A 25,538-nucleotide genomic window follows, 5' to 3' on the forward strand; every position below is an offset into this window, starting at 1 on the left:
TACTGATAAGTTTCAAGTGACACAAACACAAGTTCTATCAGCTCTAGGGTTGTAACGGTTTGAGATTTTCACGGTATGATAATCGTCTCAGAAAATATCACGGTTTCACAGTATTACAAAATCTGTATTGTTTTTCTCTGTTTGTTTTTATTATAATCATCAGCTACAATGACCCATAAATAATATTTTTTTTGTTTGTTTAACATATGGTTTATATCAAATTTTTGTATGAGAAAAAAAAAACTTGGTAGGCCTTTGAGTCTGCCTTTTTTTGGGGGGAAAATACAAGAAATTACAAAAATCCCTCATTTGAACAAAATAAAGAATTCTATTTATCTTTTAAGATTAGAAAATAAACTAAACTTGAATATTTTTGGAGTTTTTAATATTTTGATATTGTAATTTCAGTTACTCTTCAAATTAATGTAGAAACAATTTAAAGACAGCATATTTTAAATGTGTTGTAATGGCATCTTTTTATGAATGAAGGCCAGTATCACTGACACCAATGTCTCTATGAAACATTAATGACCTTACGTTACAGTATAAATGAAAGCTACCCAATTTCAACATTTATTAGGTTTTTAAAAAAAACAAAAAAGTTTTTAATTTAAGTGAATTTATAACAATCTTTAAATAAACTCATTATAAAAAAATTATAGTTACCAGTGGCCTTCCCTGTTAGACATATACAGAAATGTAACAGTTATCAAACAGCTTTCTTAACTGCATAACTAATACATGAAATATAGACTAATCATCTTTTCATTTCTTTTCATGTGTGCAGTAGCGCAGGTGAGATCTTTTTTCATTTTTTATTTTTTTTATTTTTATGTTTTCATCATCTCAAGTTCATTTCAGCATAATACTACTATACCTGCAGCAGCCAACAACTCGGCATCGCTGCTGTAGTTGGGGTCCTGAAAGAGGTCAGGGAAGGTCGGAGGAGCCCGGTCTTTTTTCGATTGCGTTTTCTGCAGAAAATAAAAAACAACCATAGAATAATCTCTACTTTTACTAATACTGGTTACTGCTTAACATCAATTACTAAGGTCTAAAAGGTAACTAAGTTTATCTTACCTTCAACCTCATGTCAAGGTGCCATCATGTGACAGGAGGGAACTCTCTGGCGTACTCGAGCAGTCGCTCCTTCTGCCACTTCAGCAGCTCGTTCTGCTCTCCCTGCTGGCAGTACTGGAACAGCAACCACACCAGCCAGCCAACATCGTTTTCTAGGAGCCACCTAAAGGTCTGACCGACCTACTTCCCAAAAACTATGACCAACTGACCTTTCCACAGCTGACCCCCGGACCTCTTGGCAGCCGCCTCCGCTGTCTTGGGATCCTGCCATGTAGGGTCAACCACGGTGCTGGGGGCCTCTGCCATAGACTTTGCTGCCTCTGTGCACTGCAGCCTGGCCTCTCCTTGCCGGTACAAAACGATGTTGGGGTACTGGTGTTGCTGCTGATGGCTGATCAGCAATGATTTGGTGGTCAAGCTCTTCCTGCAAACATCACAGTCAAAGGTCTCCCTGGTGACGGCATGGATCTTCAGATGCCTCGTCAGGTTGGACTTTTCAGTGAAAGCCTTGTCACACACGCTGCACCGATGTCGAGGCTTCTCCATGTTTCATCTGGTACAGTAAAACATGACTAAATGAGTAAAACAAAGCAGCTGAGGGCTTGGTTGCCTGAGTAAATTGAGCCCACCCACTTGTGTCTCTGACACTGTGAACCAGAGCTATGGTCAATACAAAATCCCTATGCAATTTACCATAGTAAGAAAAACACATGCGTTTAATGGGACGTCCCTCCCCATTATAAGTCAATGGGGAAACTCGGGCTGCTCTTGCGCACCAGGGGTAACGTTACGTACAACTTATACCCCATTGAGATGTATGTTCTGACAGGGCCTGTCAGGCTCTTCAGATGTGGTAATGCGATCTTCACGTGCTATCGGAATTACAGTAAATATGAGTTTCCCAGTTAAAAATAGCACATGAGCAGCCTTTGAAGTCACTCACTGCAATGAGCTCGTAATTACTATTTTGGAAAGGGCAATTACGAAATTTCCGATAGCACGTGAAAGCAGCATTAGTCACGGGTTTCTACGAAGTGCTCGCTCTTAGCTACAAGTTCAAAGTCAAAGCTACGAGGGCAAAGTTCGCTGCAATGTTAAGTCAATGGGAGTTTTCGGCTACTTTTTCACCCCTGCCATTTGACAAACAGTGCGCCAAACTTTGATTACAGAAGAAGAAGAATAAGTATGGAGAATAACCACTTACAAGCGGTGCTTGTCAGTACGGCGCTAACGAGATATTATCATGTAAAACCTTGAACATCAGGCAAATTATCCAAAAATATATCGAGTTTCATTCATTAATTAGCACATAATTATACCAAACCTACCTGAGAGTAAAACAAACAGTCCAATCGGTCATCAATAACGCCGAACGCAATAAATAAGTTAAATATAGCTACACAGCTAGATGACGTGTTCCGATCCTCGCTCAATGATTGGTCTGTTGAGCGCTGAACTCTGCTCAGCATTGGTCAACCATTGGCTGATCGCTGCTCAGCATTGGTCAACCATTGGCTGATCGCTGCTCAGCATTGGTCAACCATTGGCTGATCGCTGCTCAGCATTGGTCAACCATTGGCTGATCGCTGCTCAGCATTGGTCAACCATTGGCTGATCGCTGCTCAGCATTGGTCAACCATTGGACGGCTGACGATCCCTTAGGTACTTGGAGGGGAATTTGCTTGGGAATGGCTCATGACCCCCCCAAGTCAGTAGTGTATTCCTGCACAACCGGAGGCTGCAGTTTCAGGACCCCGGTTTCAGGACCGCAATTCTAGGACCCTTTTTTTGTGACAGCGCCACCTACAGAACTGGATGATATAGCAGTGTGCTGCAGTTTCAGGACCTCAATTCCATCGTGGTTTAGTTAGTAGCCTACATAGTATCAAGATATTTAATCTCAGGAGTATATTTTATGTGATTTTTTTTTTTTTTTATTCAAAATGCATCAGAGGTTAATTACAGAGTGTGTAATACCTGCTTTGAGTCACAATTTTAAATGTAAACATTAATTTACACAATATAATTGAAAAATGTATATTAATCTTTAAAAAAAAGTTGAGTACCTTAAAAATCTTAGTTTCTTGAATTATCTGTATATTGATTAACCTCCTTAAGTTTAACTAATTAGTTCATTATCAGGTCAAATAAAGATGGAATCAGTATATTCAGTCACTAAATTACAGTCAGATATTTTAAAGGTTGTAGAGGAAAGGCCATTTATGTCATTTTTGCAATAACAACAGCACCAAAGACCCCTTTTTTCATCAGTTGCTGCACAGACGGAATGGCTGTGTATATATATATATATATATATAAACATATGATTTAACACTTGTGCACTGTTGGAGTTGTAGAGAGAGAAAGCCAAACAGAATATTAATGTTACTCATGTCTAAGTCCAAACTCCAAATTTGTAAGTATATAACAGCAAAACCCTATTGCAACTACTGTAAACATTTCCTATATACCTTATTTAGCTAATTGGATGACGACTGAAAGTCATTATACTAATCTGGTGAACATGGTAGTTTTGATAAATGAGCCACGGCACAAAATGAACTGTAGATAATAACATAAATTTAATAAAAAAACTGAACAATTTATAAAAAACCCAGCAAGTGTTACAGAGATGAATATACAAATATATATTGTTATAATACCCTTCTATTTTGAAGCGCTCCATCAGAAGAAGACACCACCTCTTTCTAATGAAAGCCATGTCCATCTGAAAGATGTGTGACATTGACAGATACTATATTAGCATATACTTGGCAAAAAATAAATTAAAAAAAATGAAAAAAAAAAAACCCTGAAAAAACACTGAGACTTTACTATTAACATGAAAATCCCGCTTTCATTTCCACAGTGATGGCGTGGCAATCCCTAAAAGCAACAAAAGGTAACATGCATGACAAAAGCCATTGCCATCTCAGTTACATTATGAAATCTGCATGATATGCAGAATGGAATATAATAATATTTGTTTGGAGAGGCTAAATATGCATTTATTAATCACTGCAATATTATGCCCAGTCTTTTCAGTCCAGCTCCAATGATAACAAAAAACCATTTGTGCAAGATTCATACAGAATTATTATTATTTTTTAATTAAAGGATTCATTTTAATCTTTTTAATCCTTCACAGCAAAAATATATCAGTCCAGGCTATAAGAACGTAGCCAAAGTATAAATGGCTGAACTTGTCAAACATTATGCATCATTTAGACACAGTAGGAGTAAAATCTTTGCGTGGCAGGGGGAGCTGCCACAAAAACCTGCCAGGACTAAAGGCAGCTGTCACAGAACCCGTCACTGCTGGAGGCAGCTCCTCTAAAACCTGCCACTGCTGGAGGCAGCTGCCCGTCCGGTAGATGTCTGTGAATGACTTTCACTATGTAATTCTGCCGTTTTTACACAAACTACAGAACGCAAGAGCCACTACGCACATTAGGTCAATCGATTCACTAACCAGAAATGCTTTTCGCCTGCCTCAAGATCTCTGTTTTGTACAGCTAAATGAGGCACAGACTGAAGCACGAAAACAATAGACTGTAAAATAATAGCATTATTTTACTTTTTTACGACCTTCCCATGTATTTTAATCCACTTATTTGTTTGTAATGGAGCGCGTCCGTCACCTTAAGCGTCGCGCCAGCCACAACTCAGCGTCACGCCTGCCTCGAGATCTCTCAGTGTTTTAAGCAGCTTAGACCCAGATTGATACAGGAGAGCAAGTAACAGTGTACTCATGACTTTTTTTTACCACCTTAATTTATATTTTATTCAGCTATTTGTGTTTGTAATGGAGCGCGCGTCCGTCACCTTTAAGCGTTGCGCCAGCCACAACTCAGCGTCACACCTGCCTCGAGATCTCTCAGTGTTTTAAGCTGCTTAGACCCAGATTGATACAGGAGAGCAACTAACAGAGCAATCGTGACTTTTTTTTTTACCACCTTATATAATTTATATTTTATTCAGCTATTTGTGTTTGTAATGGAGCGCGCGTCAGAGCGTCGCGCCAGCCACAACTCAGCGTCACGCCTGCCTCGAGATCTCTCAGTGTTTTAAGCAGCTAGACCCAGATTGATACAGGAGAGCAGCTAACAGTGCAATCGTGACTCTTTTTTTTTTACCACCTTATATAATTTATATTATATTCAGCTATTTGTGTTTGTAATGGAGCGCGTCCGTCACCTTTAAGCGTTGCGCCAGCCACAACTCAGCGTCGCCTGCCTCGAGATCTCTCAGTGTTTTAAGCTGCTAGACCCAGATTGATACAGGAGAGCAGCTAACAGTGCAATCGTGACTTTTTTTACCACCTTAATTTATATTTTATTTCGCTATTTGTGTTTGTAATGGAGCGCGTCCGTCACCTTTAAGCGTTGCGCCAGCCACAACTCAGCGTCACGCCTGCCTCGAGATCTCTCAGTGTTTTAAGCTGCTTAGACCCAGATTGATACAGGAGAGCAAGTAACAGTGTACTCATGACTTTTTTACCACCTTAATTTATATTATATTCAGCTATTTGTGTTTGTAATGGAGTGCGGCCGTCACCTTAAGCGTCGCGCCAGCCACAACTCAGCGTCACGCCTGCCTCGAGATCTCTCAGTGTTTTAAGCTGCTTAGACCCAGATTGATACAGGAGAGCAAGTAACAGTGTACTCATGACTTTTTTACCACCTTAATTTATATTATATTCAGCTATTTGTGTTTGTAATGGAGCGCGCGTCAGAGCATCGTGCCAGCCACAACTCAGCGTCGCCTGCCTCGAGATCTCTCAGTGTTTTAAGCTGCTTAGACCCAGATTGATACAGGAGAGCAAGTAACAGTGTACTCATGACTTTTTTACCACTTTAATTTATATTATATTCAGCTATTTGTGTTTGTAATGGAGCGCGCGTCCGTCACCTTTAAGCGTTGCGCCAGCCACAACTCAGCGTCGCGCCTGCCTCGAGATCTCGCAGTGTTTTAAGCAGCTTAGACGCAGATTGATACAGGAGAGCAAGTAACAGTGTACTCATGACTTTTTTACCACCTTAATTTATATTTAATTCAGCTATTTGTGTTTGTAATGGAGCGCGCGTCAGAGCATCGTGCCAGCCACAACTCAGCGTCGCGCCTGCCTCGAGATCTCTCAGTGTTTTAAGCTGCTTAGACCCAGATTGATACAGGAGAGCAAGTAACAGTGCAATCGTGACTTTTTTTTTACCACCTTATATAATTTATATTTATATTTATATTTAATTTATATTTTATTTACTCAGCGTCGCCTGCCTCGAGATCTCTCAGTGTTTTATGCCGGTGGTTTTCAAACCCTGGGTCCTGACCCTTGGGTGGGTCGCGACTTAAAAAATGAGTCGCCAGGACAATTAAGAAAAATGGAGTTAGCTTAAATTAAAAATATTTTTTTTTTCATAAAATCATTCTATAGGCCTAAATAAAAGTAATAAATACACGAAATATATATTGACTTAAATAATTAACAGATTAACAAACAAAACAAAGGAAAAGAAAAGAAATGTGTGACAGTTGCTGCTGACTGGTTCATTATCGTGAGGCGCCTCCAAACAAGTTCACGGAACGGAAACCAGAAGACAGAAAACAAATCGTGTTTTCTTTAGGCTATTTTATAGCACAGTGTAAGTAAACACTTTTGCTATTTTAAATAATGTCCTTCTCTTCTGTATGACTATTACAGATTTTATTTGTTCCCTCTGCTCTTTTGCACTGGCGCCTCGATCACGCGCACACAACATGCGAACTGTGAAGGCATTGCAAACTTGACATCGCAGCCAGTTCATTATCAAAATAAAATATCCAACCTAATATATAAAAAGTTACACAGCTCAGTTTAAATAGCCAATAGTAGCCAACACTTCGTGCCATTCAGCATGAGCACTGCTCCTGAGGTGTTTCCAAGTAGACACCCGCTCGCATGCATGTTTTGACAGCTCCTGTCCGCATACAAGTATAATTTTTTTTTTCTTTTTCTGCGTAGTTTGGCAAAGTGCGCTCGTAATTCCAAAAAAGCTATCATCTCAGTTCAACGCGATCTCACAAAGCTCTGTTACCAATAAAAATGACTGCACAATGAATCTTTTTTTTATAATGTCTAAACTTTCTTTGTTATAATCAGAGGATTTGTCAGCATACAGAATTCAGCACTGCACAAAAACTGTTTTGAGCGGTGAAGGGATTCTTCTCTTAAATGAATCTGTTTGGCCATTGCGTTCTAGAAATAAACATTTGTTGTATCGGCTTTCTATATGCGTTGGGTTCCGCGAGTCCCGCGCCGCACTCTATATGCGTTGGGTTCCGCGAGTCCCGCGCCGCACTCTATATGCGTTGGGTTCCGCGAGTCCCGCGCCGCACTCTATATGCGTTGGGTTCCGCGAGTCCCGCGCCGCACTCTATGCGTTGGGTTCCGCGAGTCCCGCGCCGCACTCTATGCGTTGGGTGGTTCCGCGAGTCCCGCGGGAGTGCACTTCTCAAGCACATTTTTGCGCATGAAGACTGAAGAGGATGATTTTTTTCCCCATCAATATTGAGACGAGTTAAGCAGCCAAAGCCTATAATAAATAATGGTTTGGACTACAATATGGAAACATTTGGACTCGAATGAGGGAGTTATAGGCTGCGTGAGTCTAACGCTGGTTACTTTCAGTTTCTCATTAAATTATTTCGGTTTGACTTTATATAGTTATAGCCTTCTGTTCTGAATATCGTTCAATTTGAAGGATTTGTTGTGGAGTGAGGGGAATTAAAATAACCTATGTTTTAATATTTTGCTATATTTAGCCTACTGGTATTATGAATGCAATCAAATGAGACTTATACGTGACTTACCTGTTGTTATCTCTCTTTCAAAAGTCTTGTTGGTTAACAGTTAACCAGTAAATTAGCGTCCCATAGATATGCCTAGCTATCAAATTAGTGCAGAATCAACTTTCCGTTGCGAACGCATCAAGGATCAAAAGCACTTGTGTGGAAAAGTGCTGAGCTGAATATTTGTGCCATCTGGTTTAATGGAGAATACAGTCGGCCCATTGTATACAAGTATTGTTATGCTTGGCTTGACTTATTTGAATGTAAATGGTTGTAGGCCTATATATGGGTCGCGAAAAAAAAGAGGGTCGCTTTAAAAAAAGTTTGAAAACCACTGTTTTAAGCTGCTTAGACCCAGATTGATACAGGAGAGCAACTAACAGTGCAATCATGACTTTTTTTTTACCACTTTATATTTTATTCCGCTATTTTTGATTGTAATAAGAGCTTGCCTCGCGTCATAAGCGTTGCGCCTGCCACAACGTAGCGTTGCGCCTGCCTCGAGATCTCTCACTGTTTTACAGCTCCAGAGCGATGCTATGGAGATCAACACACTGCGATCATGGACTTATTTACCACTTATATATTTTATTGTGCTATTTTTGTTTGTAATAAGAGCTCGATTCGCGCCATACGCGTTGCGCCTGCCACAACTTCGCGTTGTACCTGCCTCGAGATCTCTCACTGGAGCTTAGCCTACCCCGAACAATGAAAGAGAACACACTGCGATCATGGACTTATTTACCACTTATATATTTTATTGTGCTATTTTTGTTTGTAGCCTAGGCCTAATAAGAGCTCGCTTCGCGTTGCGCCTGCCACAACTTTGCGTTGCGCCTGCCTCAAGATCTCTCACTGTTTTAGAGCTCCAGATGCAGGAGAGCAACACACTGCAATCATGTGAGCTCTTATTACAAACAAAAATAGCACAATAAAATATATAAGTGGTAAATAAGTCCATGATCGCATCGTGTGTTGATCTCCATAGCATCGTTCTGGAGCTGTAAAACAGTGAGAGATCTCGAGGCAGGCTATGACGCGACGCGCGCTCTCACTACAAACAAAAATAGTGCTGTAAAATATAAGTTAACATGGTAAATAAGACCATGACTGCACTGTTGCTCTTCTGTGTCTACAGCTGTAAAACTGTGAGAGATCGCGAGGCAGGCGCGACAGCTACAGGTGATGGGATGCACGGTCCATTGCAGGCAATTAAGTGGAATACATGGTCAGGTCGCAAATAAGTAAAACAAGGACGATAGCACTACTGTATGCTGCTTTCGTAGCCTACATCAAACACAGCTGTTGAACCGTGAAAAATCTTGAGGCAGCTAGGCGAAATGCGTTTGGTTCGTGGTGAATATTGACCTATTGTGCATACCGTAGAGGCTCTCGTACTGTAGTTTGTGTAAAAACCAAGCGGCAACCTCCCGCGATTTCTCTTGAAGCCAATACGGAAGTAATGTAAACTGCAATTCCTCAACTGGCCACTAGAGGCAGGCTCCAGAAGGGAGCAGAATCTCATTGAGCCCCATGTTAAAATTCTCAACTTTAAAGCAGAAAAAAACATGTTTACAGCCTGGTACAAATTGTGGTTTTGGTTTATAAGGCTAATGTTGATCTTCATGACAACTCTGAGGGGGGTGAATTTTTTTATAACTCATTCGTTTACGTTATATAAAGCCTTAAGGTTCTGCATAATTAAGGGCGTGGTTACAAGTGGATAGCCATTTATCCGCCGTCTATAGTTATTGCGTCACCTCAGCTCCGCGCACATCCCGCCTTTTTGCCCATTTTCTGTTATCCGGGAGTGACACGCGATGACTCGCTCACAAGATGGCAACGCCCAGCTCGCCCATACTTTCAGCTTCAGAACGGCTTCAGAATCCTATGGGTGACGTCACGGACGCTACGTCCATATTTTTTTACAGTCTATGGTAAAAACGCTAGAAATGCATATTGTGAAGAAAGAACAGCGTTGTCCTTTCGATCACACGCATCTATCGGCCGGGCAGCTGCCTCCAGCAGTGGCAGGTTTTAGAGGAGCTGCCTCCAGCAGTGACGGGTTCTGTGACAGCTGCCTTAAGTCCTGGCAGGTTTTTGTGGCAGCTCCCCCTGCCACGCAAAGATTTTACTCCCTCTCTTTAGACAGGCTAATATTGTAGTGCAACCAGGCAGTCAGCGCAGTTATGTAAGAATATTTTATTCTTAACTATGGTAAAACAATGAGTATTCAGCAAGTTTCCCCACTAATACAGTAAGCTACAGGTAATCGTACACACCCTTACAACAACATGCTTTTGTCATCTTTTTAAGTTTAATAATGTGCTGGCTAGATGTATTATAGTCATTAAAAATCAAAAAGGATTTAATAAATCATGTCCACGCCACGATCAAGAACATCATAGTAATTAATAAAACTAGCACACAAATTCTTAATTTGTGTGAATTAATTCTTAATTCATAGTTAGCAGCTCACTTTAGTACATTTTGTTTCGTTTAAACGTTATAAAATAAAACTTGATTGAATATCGGTACTCACAGTCTGATCGGTGTCCATCGTCCATCTTAAATTAGTGTTTTGGTGATTCAATTCGGTAGGTGGTGCTGTCACAAAAAACTAGGGTCCTAGAACTGGGGTCCTTTCAGCCAATAGAATCGCTCTTGGGGTCCTTGCGGACACGATTTCACAGGGGGACAGGATTTTTCATGACACAGGAATACCCTTCTCCCCCAAGTAGGCTTCATATTGCTCATCCCTGGGATTGATCAAAAATGATCTCAACGGATGGTGCCATCTGGTGGTCAATGTCCTGAAGTGTTATTTACAGGAATTGTCATGTAGAAGGTCTAGTTTATTGAAATCCATTAGTCTGCTGAATGTTTTGTTTATTATCTTTATAGTTTGAGTTGATGTAGCTGATGAAATTCATATCTAGCTGGAAGTGTGTATGGTGTGGCCATTCTGAGGGCAAGAAGAAAAAACAGAAATGTTAATTTCACACAACTCTGTAAAGTATCATGCTGTCATTTTCTTACCATGTATAATGTAATAATCATGAATGTAATTTAAGTGTTAAAAATACTTCATAAAATACACTTCCTGTCAGAAACACTCGAATACCTTTTGTGTGTCTTTACAATTTAATTCTAGTCAGTCTAAGACTTAACTGTTAGAGTTTTAACTGAGGATCATGTCTATACGTGACGCCCTAGCAACACTTGAGTTCGTTCGTCTGTTCGTGATATTAAAAAAACATCGTCAAGCTTATCAAAGTTTGTCTTTCAAAAATGTAAATCTAGTTAAATATTAGATCCTTACCTTATCTCTGGTATTATTTCCCGTGATCGGACCTTCCGCGCGCAACTCACAGTTACGGAAAGCGACGCAGGTACAAATAGACGACGAAAAGCGTTGTGGAAAATAATATTATATATAAATCATGGGAAAACTGTCCATTTGTTTGTGAATTGGCCATAGCCGAGGTCCAGGCCTCTGTTTTTTCCGAGGTGTAGGCATAAATAATAAAGCATGAGAAATAATCGCCTAATATAGTTTAAACTCAGCAGCACCAATATCTTCATTTGGTTATCACAGCTTCTGTCAGTCACTCGTCAATGTCAAAATATCTGAGACCAATCAGATCAAAGTAGGCGAGCTTTATGTTGTTCAGTTTAACGGTCATAATGTCCGAGGTAAGATAAAGCAGCAGCGAAATTATACATTTCATATTTGAGTTTGACAGCTGTTTTAGCATATCACTGGAAAAAATAATTGGGCAAACAGATAAACTCTTGTCTAATTTTGCCGTTTTGAAATTAAAATAATCCAATAACTGAACACTAGTAGTTTGAAACGACAGAGGAGACTCGGAGTAATTGCTCCATAAACCATCAGGAAACCGCGGTGAGAAGAAGGTAAAGTAACACTCGTGATGTTTACTTTATTACACTTCACCAAAACCACACTTCAGAAGAATGGTGTAAAACCCACAACCTTGAGATTATTAAGTTTGTGACATTAGAACTAAATATATGGATAAAGAGCAAGTATACAACTAAAGTAATGGTTTTCTAATTTCACTTAACATTTTAATTCAAATTTGTGAATATTGTTATTAAACATGGACCTTTATTTTCATTAAAAAGCTTCTTTCTGTTATTTTGGGCTCAGTTTGTAAATGTATGAAACTAGTTGAGACACTAAATGGAGACAGAAGCCCTCAGCACAGAATAGGGTTGTGCCGATAGACGATAGTATCGTGTATCGACGATAGGCAGAGAGATCGCCGAAAGCTGAAGCTGTTGGCGATTTCAAGGCGATATTTGGCTCGTTCCCCATGAATATATTAAATAAATAAAAATTATTATTAAATGAAAATATTATGATCATAGTTATTATTATTATTATTATTATCATCATCATTACATTAATTGTACTTATTCTGCTTAGCCTTACTATTCACATCAACATCACAGCGCGTGGTGTTGCACTCACAGGCTACGTGCCGCATATACTGCGAGTGCAACACCACACGCTTTTAAAATGTAAAAATGAGTTACTCTTCAGTGTAAAAATGTTTTTTTAAAGACGAAAAAACTACATAGTTTCAGAATTTAATTGCAAGGTGATCAACCTAGCCCTATATTCACAAATTCACATGCCACGGAGAAAACGGCATCATCATCATCATCAGGCTAAAGCATTTTTTTTTCATAAATGTACATTGATTTTATACTTATAATAATACAATAACAAATTGCTATATTATAATTATAGGCTATAGCCTATAAATTTGAACAGAGCAATCAGTCAAAAAGTAAAAGCAGCTTTATTTCAAACGACTTAACGACGGAATAACAATGAACAAAAAATATTGCACTGGCCGTTAAGCTAAGATTTCTTGTTAAAGTGCGGTGAAATACTTAAATGTCAGCAGACAATGTATTTTCTAATAATGTGTTTTAACCCTTGCCCGCTGTATGGGCTACAGAAATAAATAGTTTATTAAAATAGACAGGCTGCGACACCAGGTTGACGGTAGCCTAAAAATAATAAATAACGAAATAGGCTTTAATAAATAAAAAACACAATGAAAGAACTCAAATAAAACGGCAAAACAATTAAATCACCTCAAATGTATAGGCTACTCGAATGAACTTATTGCTAAAACAAACACAAGGCCAGAAACAATTAAGACAACAATTATTGTTATGCAATTCAGGTATCTATTCCCAAAAATGTTTTGTATAAAGAAAACCAGCTGGTTTGAGAAGGTTGCGGTGGGGAGTTATGTTGCCGGCTGCACTGAACACGCGTTCCGATGGAGCCCGTTTCACACACACTCCTTCTGCAGTGCGTGTGCGGTGCGTATTTTTTTCCGTACCCATGTTAACGGATGACAGCTTTCATACTGCACGCGGATGCGGTCCGTCAGTCCGTTCCAGGAGCGGTGCGTCTGCAGCAGTGCACGGATCGTTTTCGTACCGAGGCTATTTTTTGCTGCGCTGCGTTGCTGCATTAAAGCGACAGAACATTGTTCGCATTAAAATAAACAGGTAGGCTATTGACGCGAAAATCTAGTAATTTAACCACAGATGCGTATAATTTAAAATATAGGCCTACTCTTGTTTCAAAGTCAACACATGGCTTTTTTTCTCAATTTAAGCAAGGAAACGAGACTGCAGGATGTCCTTTAAAAGGTTTAAAAACGAAAGAAAAGACGAGAGTCGGCTGTTTTTGAATAGCCTATTGTAAGTTTCTAATTTAAAATGTTTGTGATTTAGGCTATAACCTATGTTTAAATGTTTTGCCACTTGTGTGAGCTAAATCTAAATATGAATAAATTAATTGAATAAAATGCTGTTTATGTAGGCTAGTGACGAGCCATGTTCAGTAAACTTTTGGATTTTAAATAAAAAATAATGAATAAATGCTGTGTTTGTGGTATGCAACAGCGGACCAGTTGCACACGGATTGCTTCACGGATGAACCTAAATAATACAAACACAACACATCTGGTTAACTAGAAGAGCATAATTTCGATTGTTAAATAAGAGGCGATCTGGCGCTCGTTGCCGCTGTTTTCAGTGCTGCAGATTTCTCTCGTGGCTCGTGCATGTGCAGAGCACTTTAATCTAACTTTTTTATTCGTTCCGGTAAAATCACGAAACAAAATGCACAAAAACTGCCCCTGCTCTTCATGTACAATCACTGATGATATTCGGTTTTAATGAGAAAAAAATACGAGGATTTAAAGTGTGCAAATCTATGCCTTTATTCACGTGAAAAATCTGGACACTAACGCTATATTGTGTTTAGATGCATCCCCTTATAATACGCCATAAAGTGTGTATCATATGCACACAAAAAACTGCGTAGCCTACCATTTGTAAGCCAAAGCTCATTTTGACGTATACATTCCACGAGATTGCACACTCGTACTATACGCATTTTCGTGAGACTGTCCCACCCACTTTTTAAAACAAAGTTATGCCACTGAATGCTCCGCCCCGACGCGATAAGATCGCGTATCGGCGATCTCACAGGCTGACGATATGACGATTGGAAAATTAGGCATATCGCCCAACACTAGCACAGAATGGACCAATCACTGGAACTTCTCTGGGATTCCATCAATATTGTGACGTCACAGTATCAGGTATTAAAGTGCTTATGCTTTGTTCAAGCCTTCTCTTGCTGATCGTTGCTGATTTTAGTGTTTCTTGTGTTTCTCACTCGACTCGAGCTTTATTCACAACGATTTGCTAGCATTTCATGCCAATATTACTCAACTTTTATCTTCAGTACTCAACTTTTATCTGTACACGACTTCAGTCATCACAGAAAAATACAACCCGTTGATCTTGCTGCAGATCCCTCGGTCTACGCTAGCTAGCTTACTTGAGACGTCGAAATGGTGCTATTGACTGCACTTGGGCTATATGCTTATTTCCAGAGGAGAAGGAAAGAGGCCAAAGACAGCCACTCAGGTCAAGATGACCACGAGGACCAGAGCGAGGATGTTCCACCTGTGGAGAGTAATGATGGTAAATCAGATGATATGACAATACGTTACTCTTTTGATCATTGGAGTCTGCGCTGGCTATACACTTATTTTTATGTTTAAAGGTGTTTTGAGGACTTTAAGTGTCTTTAAGTTTGTATCTTCATGAATTAATGCATTTACACAGAAATTAAAATGCTTTACCTCACTGTATGTTGCCTAACAAGGTGAATGTGCGCATTAATATTAATCACATTCATGATGTTTATTGTTTGCACACATTGACTGACGACTGAAAAACTGGAAAGAATGTGTCCAGTGTGAATTCCCCCGAAAAGTCTCTTCATAATGTACAGCAATCGTAGATGCAGTAATGTGAGTGTTTTATTAATAATGTTGGTGTGATTGCCCTCTGTAGGTCAGTCGTCTTCTCAGGACAGCAGCGGACCTCCTCAAGTCTTCCACGTTTCAGAGGAACCCGTCACTGCTGACCCTCGAGGCGACCAGGACTGGATGGACAACACCTTCCAAGTTTTCAAACGTGCCATGACAAAATTAAATGGGGACTCCTTCCCAACCCCTGTCCATGATGCTCCGGACACGAGTGTGGACGTCACCCGAGCTTCAGATGGTAAATGAGATCATTAAAGGTGTTATGTAGCATTTTTGCAGTAAAATATCCAAAAACCGCTAGGCAAGTGTTATATATTTTGTTCAATTGAGTACTTACAATATCTCAAATGTTTCCAATTATTTGTAAATCATGAGAAAATGGCCATTATAACCAATGAACCGGGACGTCTGAGAGAGTCGCCTATCAATGGTGTCATATCTGCGCTACTCTCAGTTTCCGGTTTTATTCTGAAGCGCTTTACTCTTAGCAGCGTGAACAAGAGTCACAACAGCCGCTGAGCGAACACACAGAGTAACGCCATAACATCATTTTAAACACTTAAATGTGTATAATATGATAAACTGAGCTGCATCACCATATTCTCATGACCGGTAAAAGCGGAAATGGCGCCGGTGACTGTGGCATAATAAAAGTCCCGCTGCTCGCGAGGTGTGTGTTGTGTTCAATCGCTCCAGCGGCCTCGCTCAGCTCCTCAACACTCGCTCCTGCTTCACACTACAGTAACGTTAATAATCTCATCCCTGAACATGATTTCTGCCCGAGTCCTATTTTCCACCGGCTGTGAGGTGAAGACCAAATGTCCCAAGATGCTGAGCTCAAATTTGGCGTCGTCAAACTACGCCTTTGTTTTGAATAGGCGACCTCTAGCGGACGGAAAGTTACATAGTGCACCTTTAACATTATGTCATGAGAATGTATTACCTCAGATTTTTTTTTAACAAACAAATTTTTTTTTGTTTCCTAACAAAGTGAATATGCACATAAAAATGAGTTGCAGTAATGTGAGTGTTTTATTAATAATGTTGGTGTGATTGCCCTCTGTAGGCCAGTCGTCTTCTCAGGACAGCAGTGGACCTCCTCAAGTCTTCCACATTTCAGAGGAACCCGTCACTGCTGACCCTCGAGGCGACCAGGACTGGATTGACAACACCTTCCAAGTTTTCAAACGTGCCATGACAAAATTAAATGGCGACTCCTTCCCAACCCCTGTCCATGTTGCTCCGGACACGAGTGTGGACGTCACCCGAGCTTCAGATGGTAAATGAGATCATTTAAGGAGCACTATGTAGCATTTTTGCAGTAAAATATCCAAAAACCGCTAGGCAAGTGTTATATATTTTGTTCAGTTGAGTACTTACAATATCTCAAAATGTTTCCAACTATTTGTAAATCATGAGAAAATGGCCATTATAACCAATGAACCGGGACGTCTGAGAGAGTCGCCTGTCAATGGTGTCATATCTGCGCTACTCTCGGTTTCCGGTTTTATTCTGAAGCGCTTTACTCTTAGCAGCGTGAACAAGAGTCACAGCAGCCGCTGAGCGAACACACAGAGTAGCGCCATAACATCATTTTAAACACACTTAAATGTGTCTATGATAAAAAAAAAAGTATGTTTGTTTCCTAACAAAGTGAATATGCACATAAAAATGAGTTGCAGTAATGTGAGTGTTTTATTAATAATGTTGGTATGATTGCCCTCTGTAGGCCAGTCGTCTTCTCAGGACAGCAGCGGACCTCCTCAAGTCTTCCACGTTTCAGAGGAACCCGTCACTGCTGACCCTCGAGGCGACCAGGACTGGATTGACAACACCTTCCAAGTTTTCAAACGTGCCATGACAAAATTAAATGGCGACTTTTTCCCAACCCCTGTCCATGTTGCTCCGGACACGAGTGTGTGTGTCACCACAGCTTCAGACAGTCTAGCAGAGGATCAGAGAACAATTATGGGTCAGTTTGCTAAGAAACGCTAACATAACCAAACACACATGCACTCTTTAATCAGCAGGTCAATGGGTTATACTTTAAATTCATGCTTTCTTTAAGGGTAGTTGATAACATGGAAAATGACTTTTTTTGAAAGTGTGTGTGTGTGTGTGTGTGTTAGATAAAGGTTTAGATCAAGTAGGTGACCTTTCTTTCTTTCTTCTTTTAACAGACATCGGTTCCTCCAGATATGAAATGGGCGCTGAACTGGGTGAAGGAGGCTTTGGGACGGTTTATGCAGCAACACGTTTGAAGGATGGCCTTCAGGTATTCATTTTCATTACTTACAATATCTATCTAGATGATTATTTGTGTCTTATATCACACACTTATATTCTCTATTTAGTGCACTTCACATGTCAGACCTGTTTTAATAGACAGACGTGCTCTGCATGTTTACAATTAAATTCATGGACATGTAAATGTTTGTTCAGGTGTAATGATTGTAATTTGTGAACTCTGAACACATGTATTATAAATAATTCTAACGCAAATCCATTTTCTGTTAATTTTTCATCAGGTGGCTGTAAAATTTGCCTCCAATCGGGAAGCAAGATATACCAGGATTGTAAGTCGGCTGTGCTCTCTCTGCTTGACCTCTCAGTCACTGTTTTCAGTTTTATACATCTCATGTTAACATTAATCACAGACTATAAATGATGAATATATTATAACAACTGTCTTTCTTCTAGAGCGGTTATTCCAGACCCATCCCGCTGGAAGTGGCTCTGCAAATGTTTGCCAATCGAGGGCCCAGTGCTCCTAACATCATCCAGCTCTTGGACTGGCAGGACGAGCCTCACCGATACCTTATGGTGCTGGAGCGGCCCATGCCCTCTCAGACCTTGAAAGAGTTTTTAACAAGCTACACGGGCACCAAATATGTAGATTCGGTACGCATTATTATGCGCCAGGTCACATTTGCAGCTCAGGCCTGCTGCCAGCGGGGAGTTTTTCATCGGGATATCAAGCTGGAAAACCTGCTGATTAACCCGGACACCTTAGAGGTCAAATTAATTGACTTTGGATGTGGAGAATTCCTCAACAGCAAGGGTTACCGCTCCTTTTCTGGTATGTATAATTCCTCAAAGCTGCGAGGTGTGCCTTAAACTCTGGTGCCGATTGTGAGCCGTTAATGTTGTGTTAATGTAAATCTACAAATGTTTTCCTCCAGGCACAAAAAAGTACAGCCCCCCTGAGTACCGTTTGAGTGGCTACTATCACGGGGAACCTGCGACGGTTTGGTCGCTCGGCGTAGTCTTGTTCGTTATGCTGTGCAAGAAATTTCCGAGGAGCCGAGACCTGGAGGAGATACATCGGAACATCTGGACCAGAAACGGCTTGTCACAAGGTGAGATCCTCATTTAATTCTGGATCTTATTGGACAGATCAAAACAACAATGCAGGAAAAGGAACATCTGAGCCCAGTGGCTTAATAAATGATGGCTTTGAGGATATTTGTGAAGTTTAAGCTAATAATCAGACGTCTCTTCCTTCGTTCTCCACAGAATGCTGCGATTTGATTCGCTGTTGTCTGCAGGTCTTCCCAACAAGGAGGATTGAACTGGAGAAAGTCGGTCTCCACGACTGGTTTAAGGTTTTCATTACATTTTGACACTTAGCTTTATTCACGCTAGTTTTCGATATGTGCTGCAAACCTCATTTAGTCACATGACACATTACAGTGCTGCTTTTCACTCATGCTTTTAAATTTCCATTTCTGTAAACTTTATATATGTTGCCTCTTTTTATTCATATCTCTATATTGTTTGTGTACTGTATTTAAACAATAACCTGATTTCTGTTTGTTTCAAATTACAGACTAGAAGTAATAAGGACCTTATTACTCTAACCTCTGTAACCTCTGGACCTCTGAGGAACCAGCGTGCCTACTCAATTTAAAACCTCTGAAAGATAAGGGTTTTTCTGGATCTTTAAATACACACAGACACACACACACACACACACACACACTCTCTCTCATTTTATAGAAAAACGTTTTGAAGAAATGTTTTGTACGAAGTAAAAAAAAAAAAAGTAATTTATTTTTATTCATAAATTATTGTTTATTATACGTTATTATATGTTTTTGAGGAGGTATAATGTGACATAAAACAAGAACTAACCCTCCCCTGAATGGTGAAACTAGTCCAATCCTGATTGGTGTTACGTCATGATGTAGATGTGACGGCATACCCGGAAACTATAAAGGGGAGGCCGGCGCATAGTAGCGCAAATTATTCGCAAACAAAACGCTCTCAGGCGATACGCAGTGCTCGTTCCCTCTCAGGGAACAAGGGTTATATACATAACTCGAGACGTTCCCTATATCGAGGGAACTTCGCACTGCGTCGAAACGATGAATTTGGGGAACGAGTGCCCACTAGGCCACACCCAGGATACGCCTGCCCTATTGTGAAGCTGGAGACCAGGCACAATTAGGACTGGAGCACCCTAGCGCCGGCATCGCAGGGAGGTGTTGCTGACCTTCCAAGTATATTCTCAAGGCCCTGAACAGGCATAAAAGGAAAAGCCTCCCTCCTTCCGCCGTCACATAGGGCGGGGGATGAAAAACCTGAAGAACCAATGACCTGGCCACCTAGATGGCACCCTAGGTACCTAGTTTAGGATGTAAAATGGCCTTAACTCCACCAAGGGCAAACTCCAGGCATGTTGGTGTCACTGCCAAGGCCTACAGGTCCCCCACTCTCCTCAGAGAAGTGATAGGAAGGAGAACGGCCTCCTCAAGGGTCAGGTTCTTAGCCTCAGCCGACTCCTGTGGCTCAAAGGGGGCCTCAGCCAATCCTTCAATTACCATCACCATAGTCATCCATCAATGAACATGGCCAGATTGATAGACTGAATAAACATATCTAACTCCTCAAGTCAGATAATATTTAATTCATTTTAATTCCCATAATCACCACCAGTCAATACTGTTTTAATATTTATTCATACGGAATCGTCAACTACACTGCTGCCTCGCCCCAAACAGTATCACATGTACACCAATCGCGTGTTCAACTTATTTTATAACAGATCCGTAATCTGGGCGCTGCCTCGGCAATGCGACATCGAGTCTGCATTATGAAGTGGCGAACTCTCATTTACTTCACTCCTTCGATGCTGAGTACGTCTAATTCCTCGGAATCAAACTACTCAAGCATCTGGTTCTCCACCCGGGGGAAGAAACTGCGCAGAGCGGGCTTCCGCACGGGGACGGAGAACACAGAGTCACTACAGGCAACCCCCTCAAGAACTGCCCGAGCGCCCTTATTTTACGAATGAAGTATCGTGTTTAGTGCTTAACTTCACCTGCCTCGATGCTGTGCACGTCAGACGGCTCAAGCATCAGGTTCTCCACCCCGGGGGAAGAGGCCGCATAGCCAGGCTTCCACTCGGCAAAGGAGAACATCTGAATTGTCAGCGAGGACTGAGATGGTGCCTCAGCAGTCCCAAGACCCGCTGATAAGTTCATTAGCGAGTACAATGATTTATGCCGCCGCGCGCTGCCTAAACAGACGCGGGACAGATGAGGCTCGCCGGCCTCTTTGAGCACACAGCCAGCAGAGAGCGAAGCACTCTGAGCGTCAGCTTATCACAATGCCAATATGCGCGGCTCCCTCGAGAGCCACCCTAGCATACTGAACACCCAGGCACTTCACACAAAGCAAATTTGTGTCCGAGCCCGCATGAAACGGGGACACGGGTGCACACATTGCTTGAACTCTCTCTCAGTCACCACTCACACAATATATATTTTTGACAAACAACAATAAATAGACAGACAATTTCACACAGAGAGTTATGCTGAAGAGCGATAACTGACGCTACTATGCGCCGGCCTCCCCTTTATAGTTTCCGGGTATGCCGTCACATCTACATCATGACGTAACACCAATCAGGATTGGACTAGTTTCATTCATACTTCAGATGCGTTGATGCTTAGGGAGCATCCCCAAATTCGTTGTTTTGACGCAGTGCGAAGTTCCCTCGATATAGGGAACTGCACAAGTAGTAACCTAGAATACTGTCTAACCGTGCGTTCACACCGCCGCCGGCGAGAGCGTCAAAATTCACTCTTGCCGCCCTGCCAACGACGCTGTAGAAAGCTTCGTGGACGCGATGCCGCTCTGACGTAGATCAAATGTTTTTTCTTTTTTTAAACTTTATTTAAAGAGGCCACAAATCAAACAAGCATGTTGATTGATAGACTGACCACTAGTAGGGTATAAATTAACCTCATGAAATCGTTTAAATGTGAAAGAAAGAATGAATTGCATACCCGCTGAAAAACAAGCATTCTAGCGCCTATAAAATAGTGTTGTGCGACTTCTTAACAAATTAAACATCACTTTGAATGGTCTCGTCATAAATGATAGGGAAACCCACACAGCAATGATCAACTTCTCCTACATTTGGCTTGGGAACTAATGCCGTCGGAACCAAAGTTTACAGGCCTGCGTTCTCTGGATTTCTCTCAAGCGGAGCACTTCTACATTACAATTGGTTGCCGCCCAACCACGTCATTTCCATAAAGTTGAGCTGATTTCCAAGACGCGCCGCTTTCGCCGGAGCTCGCCGCCCGGCTCCCATTGAAAATGAATGACTTCCGGCCACCTTGCTGCTCTCGTCGCCGGTGGTGTGAACAGTAACACTGTCGAACACTTCCCATAACACCTGATTTACTCGTTGCATCATAAGAAGAATGGCATCTACACTAATGTTAGTCTCTCTGTTTATCCCGAGGTTAACTGCAGTCAGCCGGATCCAGGCCGTGTCCGGATGGGATGGTGGAGCTGCGTCTGGAGATGACCAAGGCATCCCTGAAGTGTCTGCTGAGAGCGTGTCAATTAAACTCTGCCTGTAAATGCTGCATTGACGCTTCATCTCTGTCATGACAACTCCAATCTTTCGAATATCCATTTACCTGATATGACTTGAGACCTGCAATGTTGCCAGAATAATAATCATACACTGTTTGAGGCCAGAGGAGAACTGGCACCCGACTGAACCTGGTTTCTCACAAGGTTTATTTTTCTATTCTGGCCCTGAAGGAGTTTTGATTCCTTGCAGCTTTGAGCCTTTAGCCTTTAGCCTTTGGCTTGCTCAGTTGGGGAGACCTAAATTTCAATGATATTACCGGTCTGTCCACATTGACACTATATGATAATTGAAATTAGCTGGATGACATCACCATTTTCACCAGAGCGGCTGTAGCCGAATCAAATTCTGTTGCATTATCTCCCTCTTAACACTGAAGCTGCTTTGAAACAATTAGACGTGTAAAAAGCGATATATAAATAAAGGTCATTTGAAAATCATGATTATTTTTTTGTGTAAAGCTTAATTTGTATTTTCCAGAGTTTTACGCGAGTCATTTATCTCTGAACATTAATGAGATGTGTTCTAAGTTATATTAGGGTAAAATACTACAGAAATGTACAGTAGTAATAAGGTAATCAAAAGTAAAATTAAACGCTGCATGTTTTGACTGTAAGAATTAAATATAGATTAATCTTATTAAAGCTTATTAAAAGTTGTGCACCGCCTATAGGCTCATATTACTAACACACCCTTCATATACTAACACAAAAAATACTGCGCTGTTGACTTTAGAGCAGGTGTGTGTTGGTCAATGGTCAGTCGTTTTCACTTTTTTTAAAACAGCAACACACCAACAGTGCTCCAGAACACACCTGGTGTTCAGACCAGACGCCCATGGCTGAACAGATGAGAGAGTGCATTTGATATTTAAACAACGCAGAGCTGGACGTGAAAATGAGAACTGCGTATGGCTGAAACTAGCAAAACACACCTGAGACTGGCGTCTCATTGCACAGGGTGTGTGATAAGGCTCACTGAATTAATTTATCACATGAAAAATGATACATAGGTTATGTTTAATAAAAATAAAAAGTATTTTATAAAGGTAACGAACGTCCTGGGGTAAATATGCAGATTTAAGTATAAAAGCTGATAGAAATTATGAAAATATTCTGTGTACTAAGCGGTCCTCCTTCATTTTAGGTTTTGTTTACACTCGTTCTCAGTCAGCTTACAGTGTGTAATATATATATATATATATATATATATATATATATATATACAGTGCCTTGCAAAAATATCCGGCTCCCTTGAACTTTGCGACCTTTTGCCACATTTCAGGCTTCAAACATAATGATATGAAACTGTAATTTTTTGTGAAGAATCAACAACAAGTGGGACACAATCATGAAGTGGAACGAAATTTATTGGATATTTCAAACTTTTTTAACAAAACAAAAACTAAAAAATTGGGCGTGCAAAATCATTCGGCTGCCTTAAGTTAATACTTTGTAGCGCCACCTTGTGCTGCGATTACAGCTGTAAGTCTCTTGGGGTATGTCTCTGTCAGTTTTGCACATCGAGAGACTGAAATGTTTGCCCATTCCTCCTCCAGAACAGCTGGAGCTCAGTGAGGTTGGATGGAGAGCGTTTGTGAACAGCAGTTTTCAGTTCTTTCCACAGATTCTCGATTGGATTCAGGTCTGGACTTTGACTTGGCCATTCTAACACCTGGATATGGTTATTTCTGAACCGTTCCATTGTAGATTTTGCTTTATGTTTTGGATCATTGTCTTGTTGGAAGACAAATCTCCGTCCCAGTCTCAGGTCTTTTGCAGACTCCATCAGGTTTTCTTCCAGAATGGTCCTGTATTTGGCTCCATCCATCTTCCCATCAATTTTAACCATCTTCCCTGTCCCTGCTGAAGAAAAGCAGGCCCACACCATGATGCTGCCGCCACCATGTCTGACAGTGGGGATGGTGTGTGTTCAGGGTGATGAGCTGTGTTGCTTTTACGCCAAACATAACGTTTTGCATTGTTGCCAAAAAGTTTAATTTTGGTTTCATCTGACCAGAGCACCTTCTTCCACATGTTTGGTGTGTCTCCCAGGTGGCTTGTGGCAAACTTTAAACAACACTTTTTTTCTTCTTGTCACTCTTCCAGAAAGGCCAGATGTGTGCAGTATACGACTGATTGTTGTCCTATGGACAGAGTCTCCCACCTCAGCTGTAGATCTCTGCAGTTCCTCCAGAGGGATCATCGCCTCTTGGCTGCATCTCTGATCGGTCTTTTCCTCGTATGAGCTGAAAGTTTAGAGGGATGGCCAGGTCTTGGTAGATTTGCAGTGTCTGATACTCCTTCCATTTCAATATTATCGCTTGCACAGTGCTCCTTGGGATGTTTAAAGCTTGGGAAATCTTTTTGTATCCAAATCTGGCTTTAAACTTCTCCACAACAGTATCTCGGACCTGCCTGGTGTGTTCCTTGTTCTTCATGATGCTCTCTGCACTTTAAACGGACCTCTGGGACTATCACAGTGCAGGTGCATTTATACAGAGACTTGATTACACACAGGTGGAGTCTATTTATCATCATTAGTCATTTAGGTCAACATCAGATCATTCAGAGATCCTCACTGAACTTCTGGAGAGAGTTTGCTGCACTGAAAGTAAAGAGGCCGAATAATTTTGCACGACTAATTTTTCAGTTTTTAATTTGTTAAAAAAGTGTGAAATATCCAATAAATTTCGTTCCACTTCATGATTGTGTCCCACTTGTTGTTGATTCTTCACAAAAAATTACAGTTTCATATCATTATGTTTGAAGCCTGAAATGTGGCAAAAGGTCGCAAAGTTCAAGGGGGCCGAATATTTTCGCAAGGCACTGTATATATATATATATATATATATATATATATATATATATATATATATATATATATATATATATATATATATATATATATATATATATTACACACAACATGGTGACTGGTGTGTGTGTGTGTAACTTACAGCCTTTAATATTTAATAACCTGAATGTTGCTCCAGGGAAACACGTGCAGCAGACCCTATGGTGCTCAATGTCTCATTCGTTGTGTAACATTAGGAAAACAAACGCGTTATATATACTTTTTTTTATTATCATTCATAGATTATCGGTACATATTTGAGGAGTCATCATGTGACATTTTAAAATAAGAATTTACACTCTCCTGACCATGACCTTACCCCTGAGCCATATGTGGATGTTTTCATTCAAATATATATATATAAAGTTGCAATCAGAGTTATTCAACCCCCCAGAGTATTAATCTTCAAATGTAGGCTTTTCTAAAAATCCAGAGTTTAAAGAAAAATGTTTTATAGTTAAAGGTGCACTATGGAGCTTTCC

At 40.7% G+C, this 25,538-nt stretch overlaps 1 protein-coding gene across 1 annotated transcript in view; it reads left to right on the forward strand.

Annotated features, from left to right (window-relative positions):
* The window catches only part of LOC137075818 (uncharacterized), a 199,728-nt gene extending 180,456 nt beyond the window's left edge, over nt 1-19,272 (forward strand). Inside the window, exons 3-12 of the mRNA XM_067444772.1 lie at nt 14,868-14,958; nt 15,334-15,546; nt 16,375-16,587; nt 17,038-17,280; nt 17,489-17,706; nt 17,837-17,884; nt 18,009-18,387; nt 18,491-18,667; nt 18,825-18,913; nt 19,138-19,272. Coding sequence (XP_067300873.1) covers nt 14,868-14,958; nt 15,334-15,546; nt 16,375-16,587; nt 17,038-17,280; nt 17,489-17,706; nt 17,837-17,884; nt 18,009-18,387; nt 18,491-18,667; nt 18,825-18,913; nt 19,138-19,218 — 1,752 coding nt within the window. The 3' untranslated portion in view covers nt 19,219-19,272. The remainder of the gene's footprint in view (nt 1-14,867; nt 14,959-15,333; nt 15,547-16,374; nt 16,588-17,037; nt 17,281-17,488; nt 17,707-17,836; nt 17,885-18,008; nt 18,388-18,490; nt 18,668-18,824; nt 18,914-19,137) is intronic.
* The last annotated feature ends 6,266 nt before the right edge of the window (nt 19,273-25,538 follow it).

Source organism: Pseudorasbora parva, chromosome 5 (assembly GCF_024679245.1).
Source record: "Pseudorasbora parva isolate DD20220531a chromosome 5, ASM2467924v1, whole genome shotgun sequence".
Taxonomy (NCBI): Eukaryota; Metazoa; Chordata; class Actinopteri; order Cypriniformes; family Gobionidae; genus Pseudorasbora; species Pseudorasbora parva.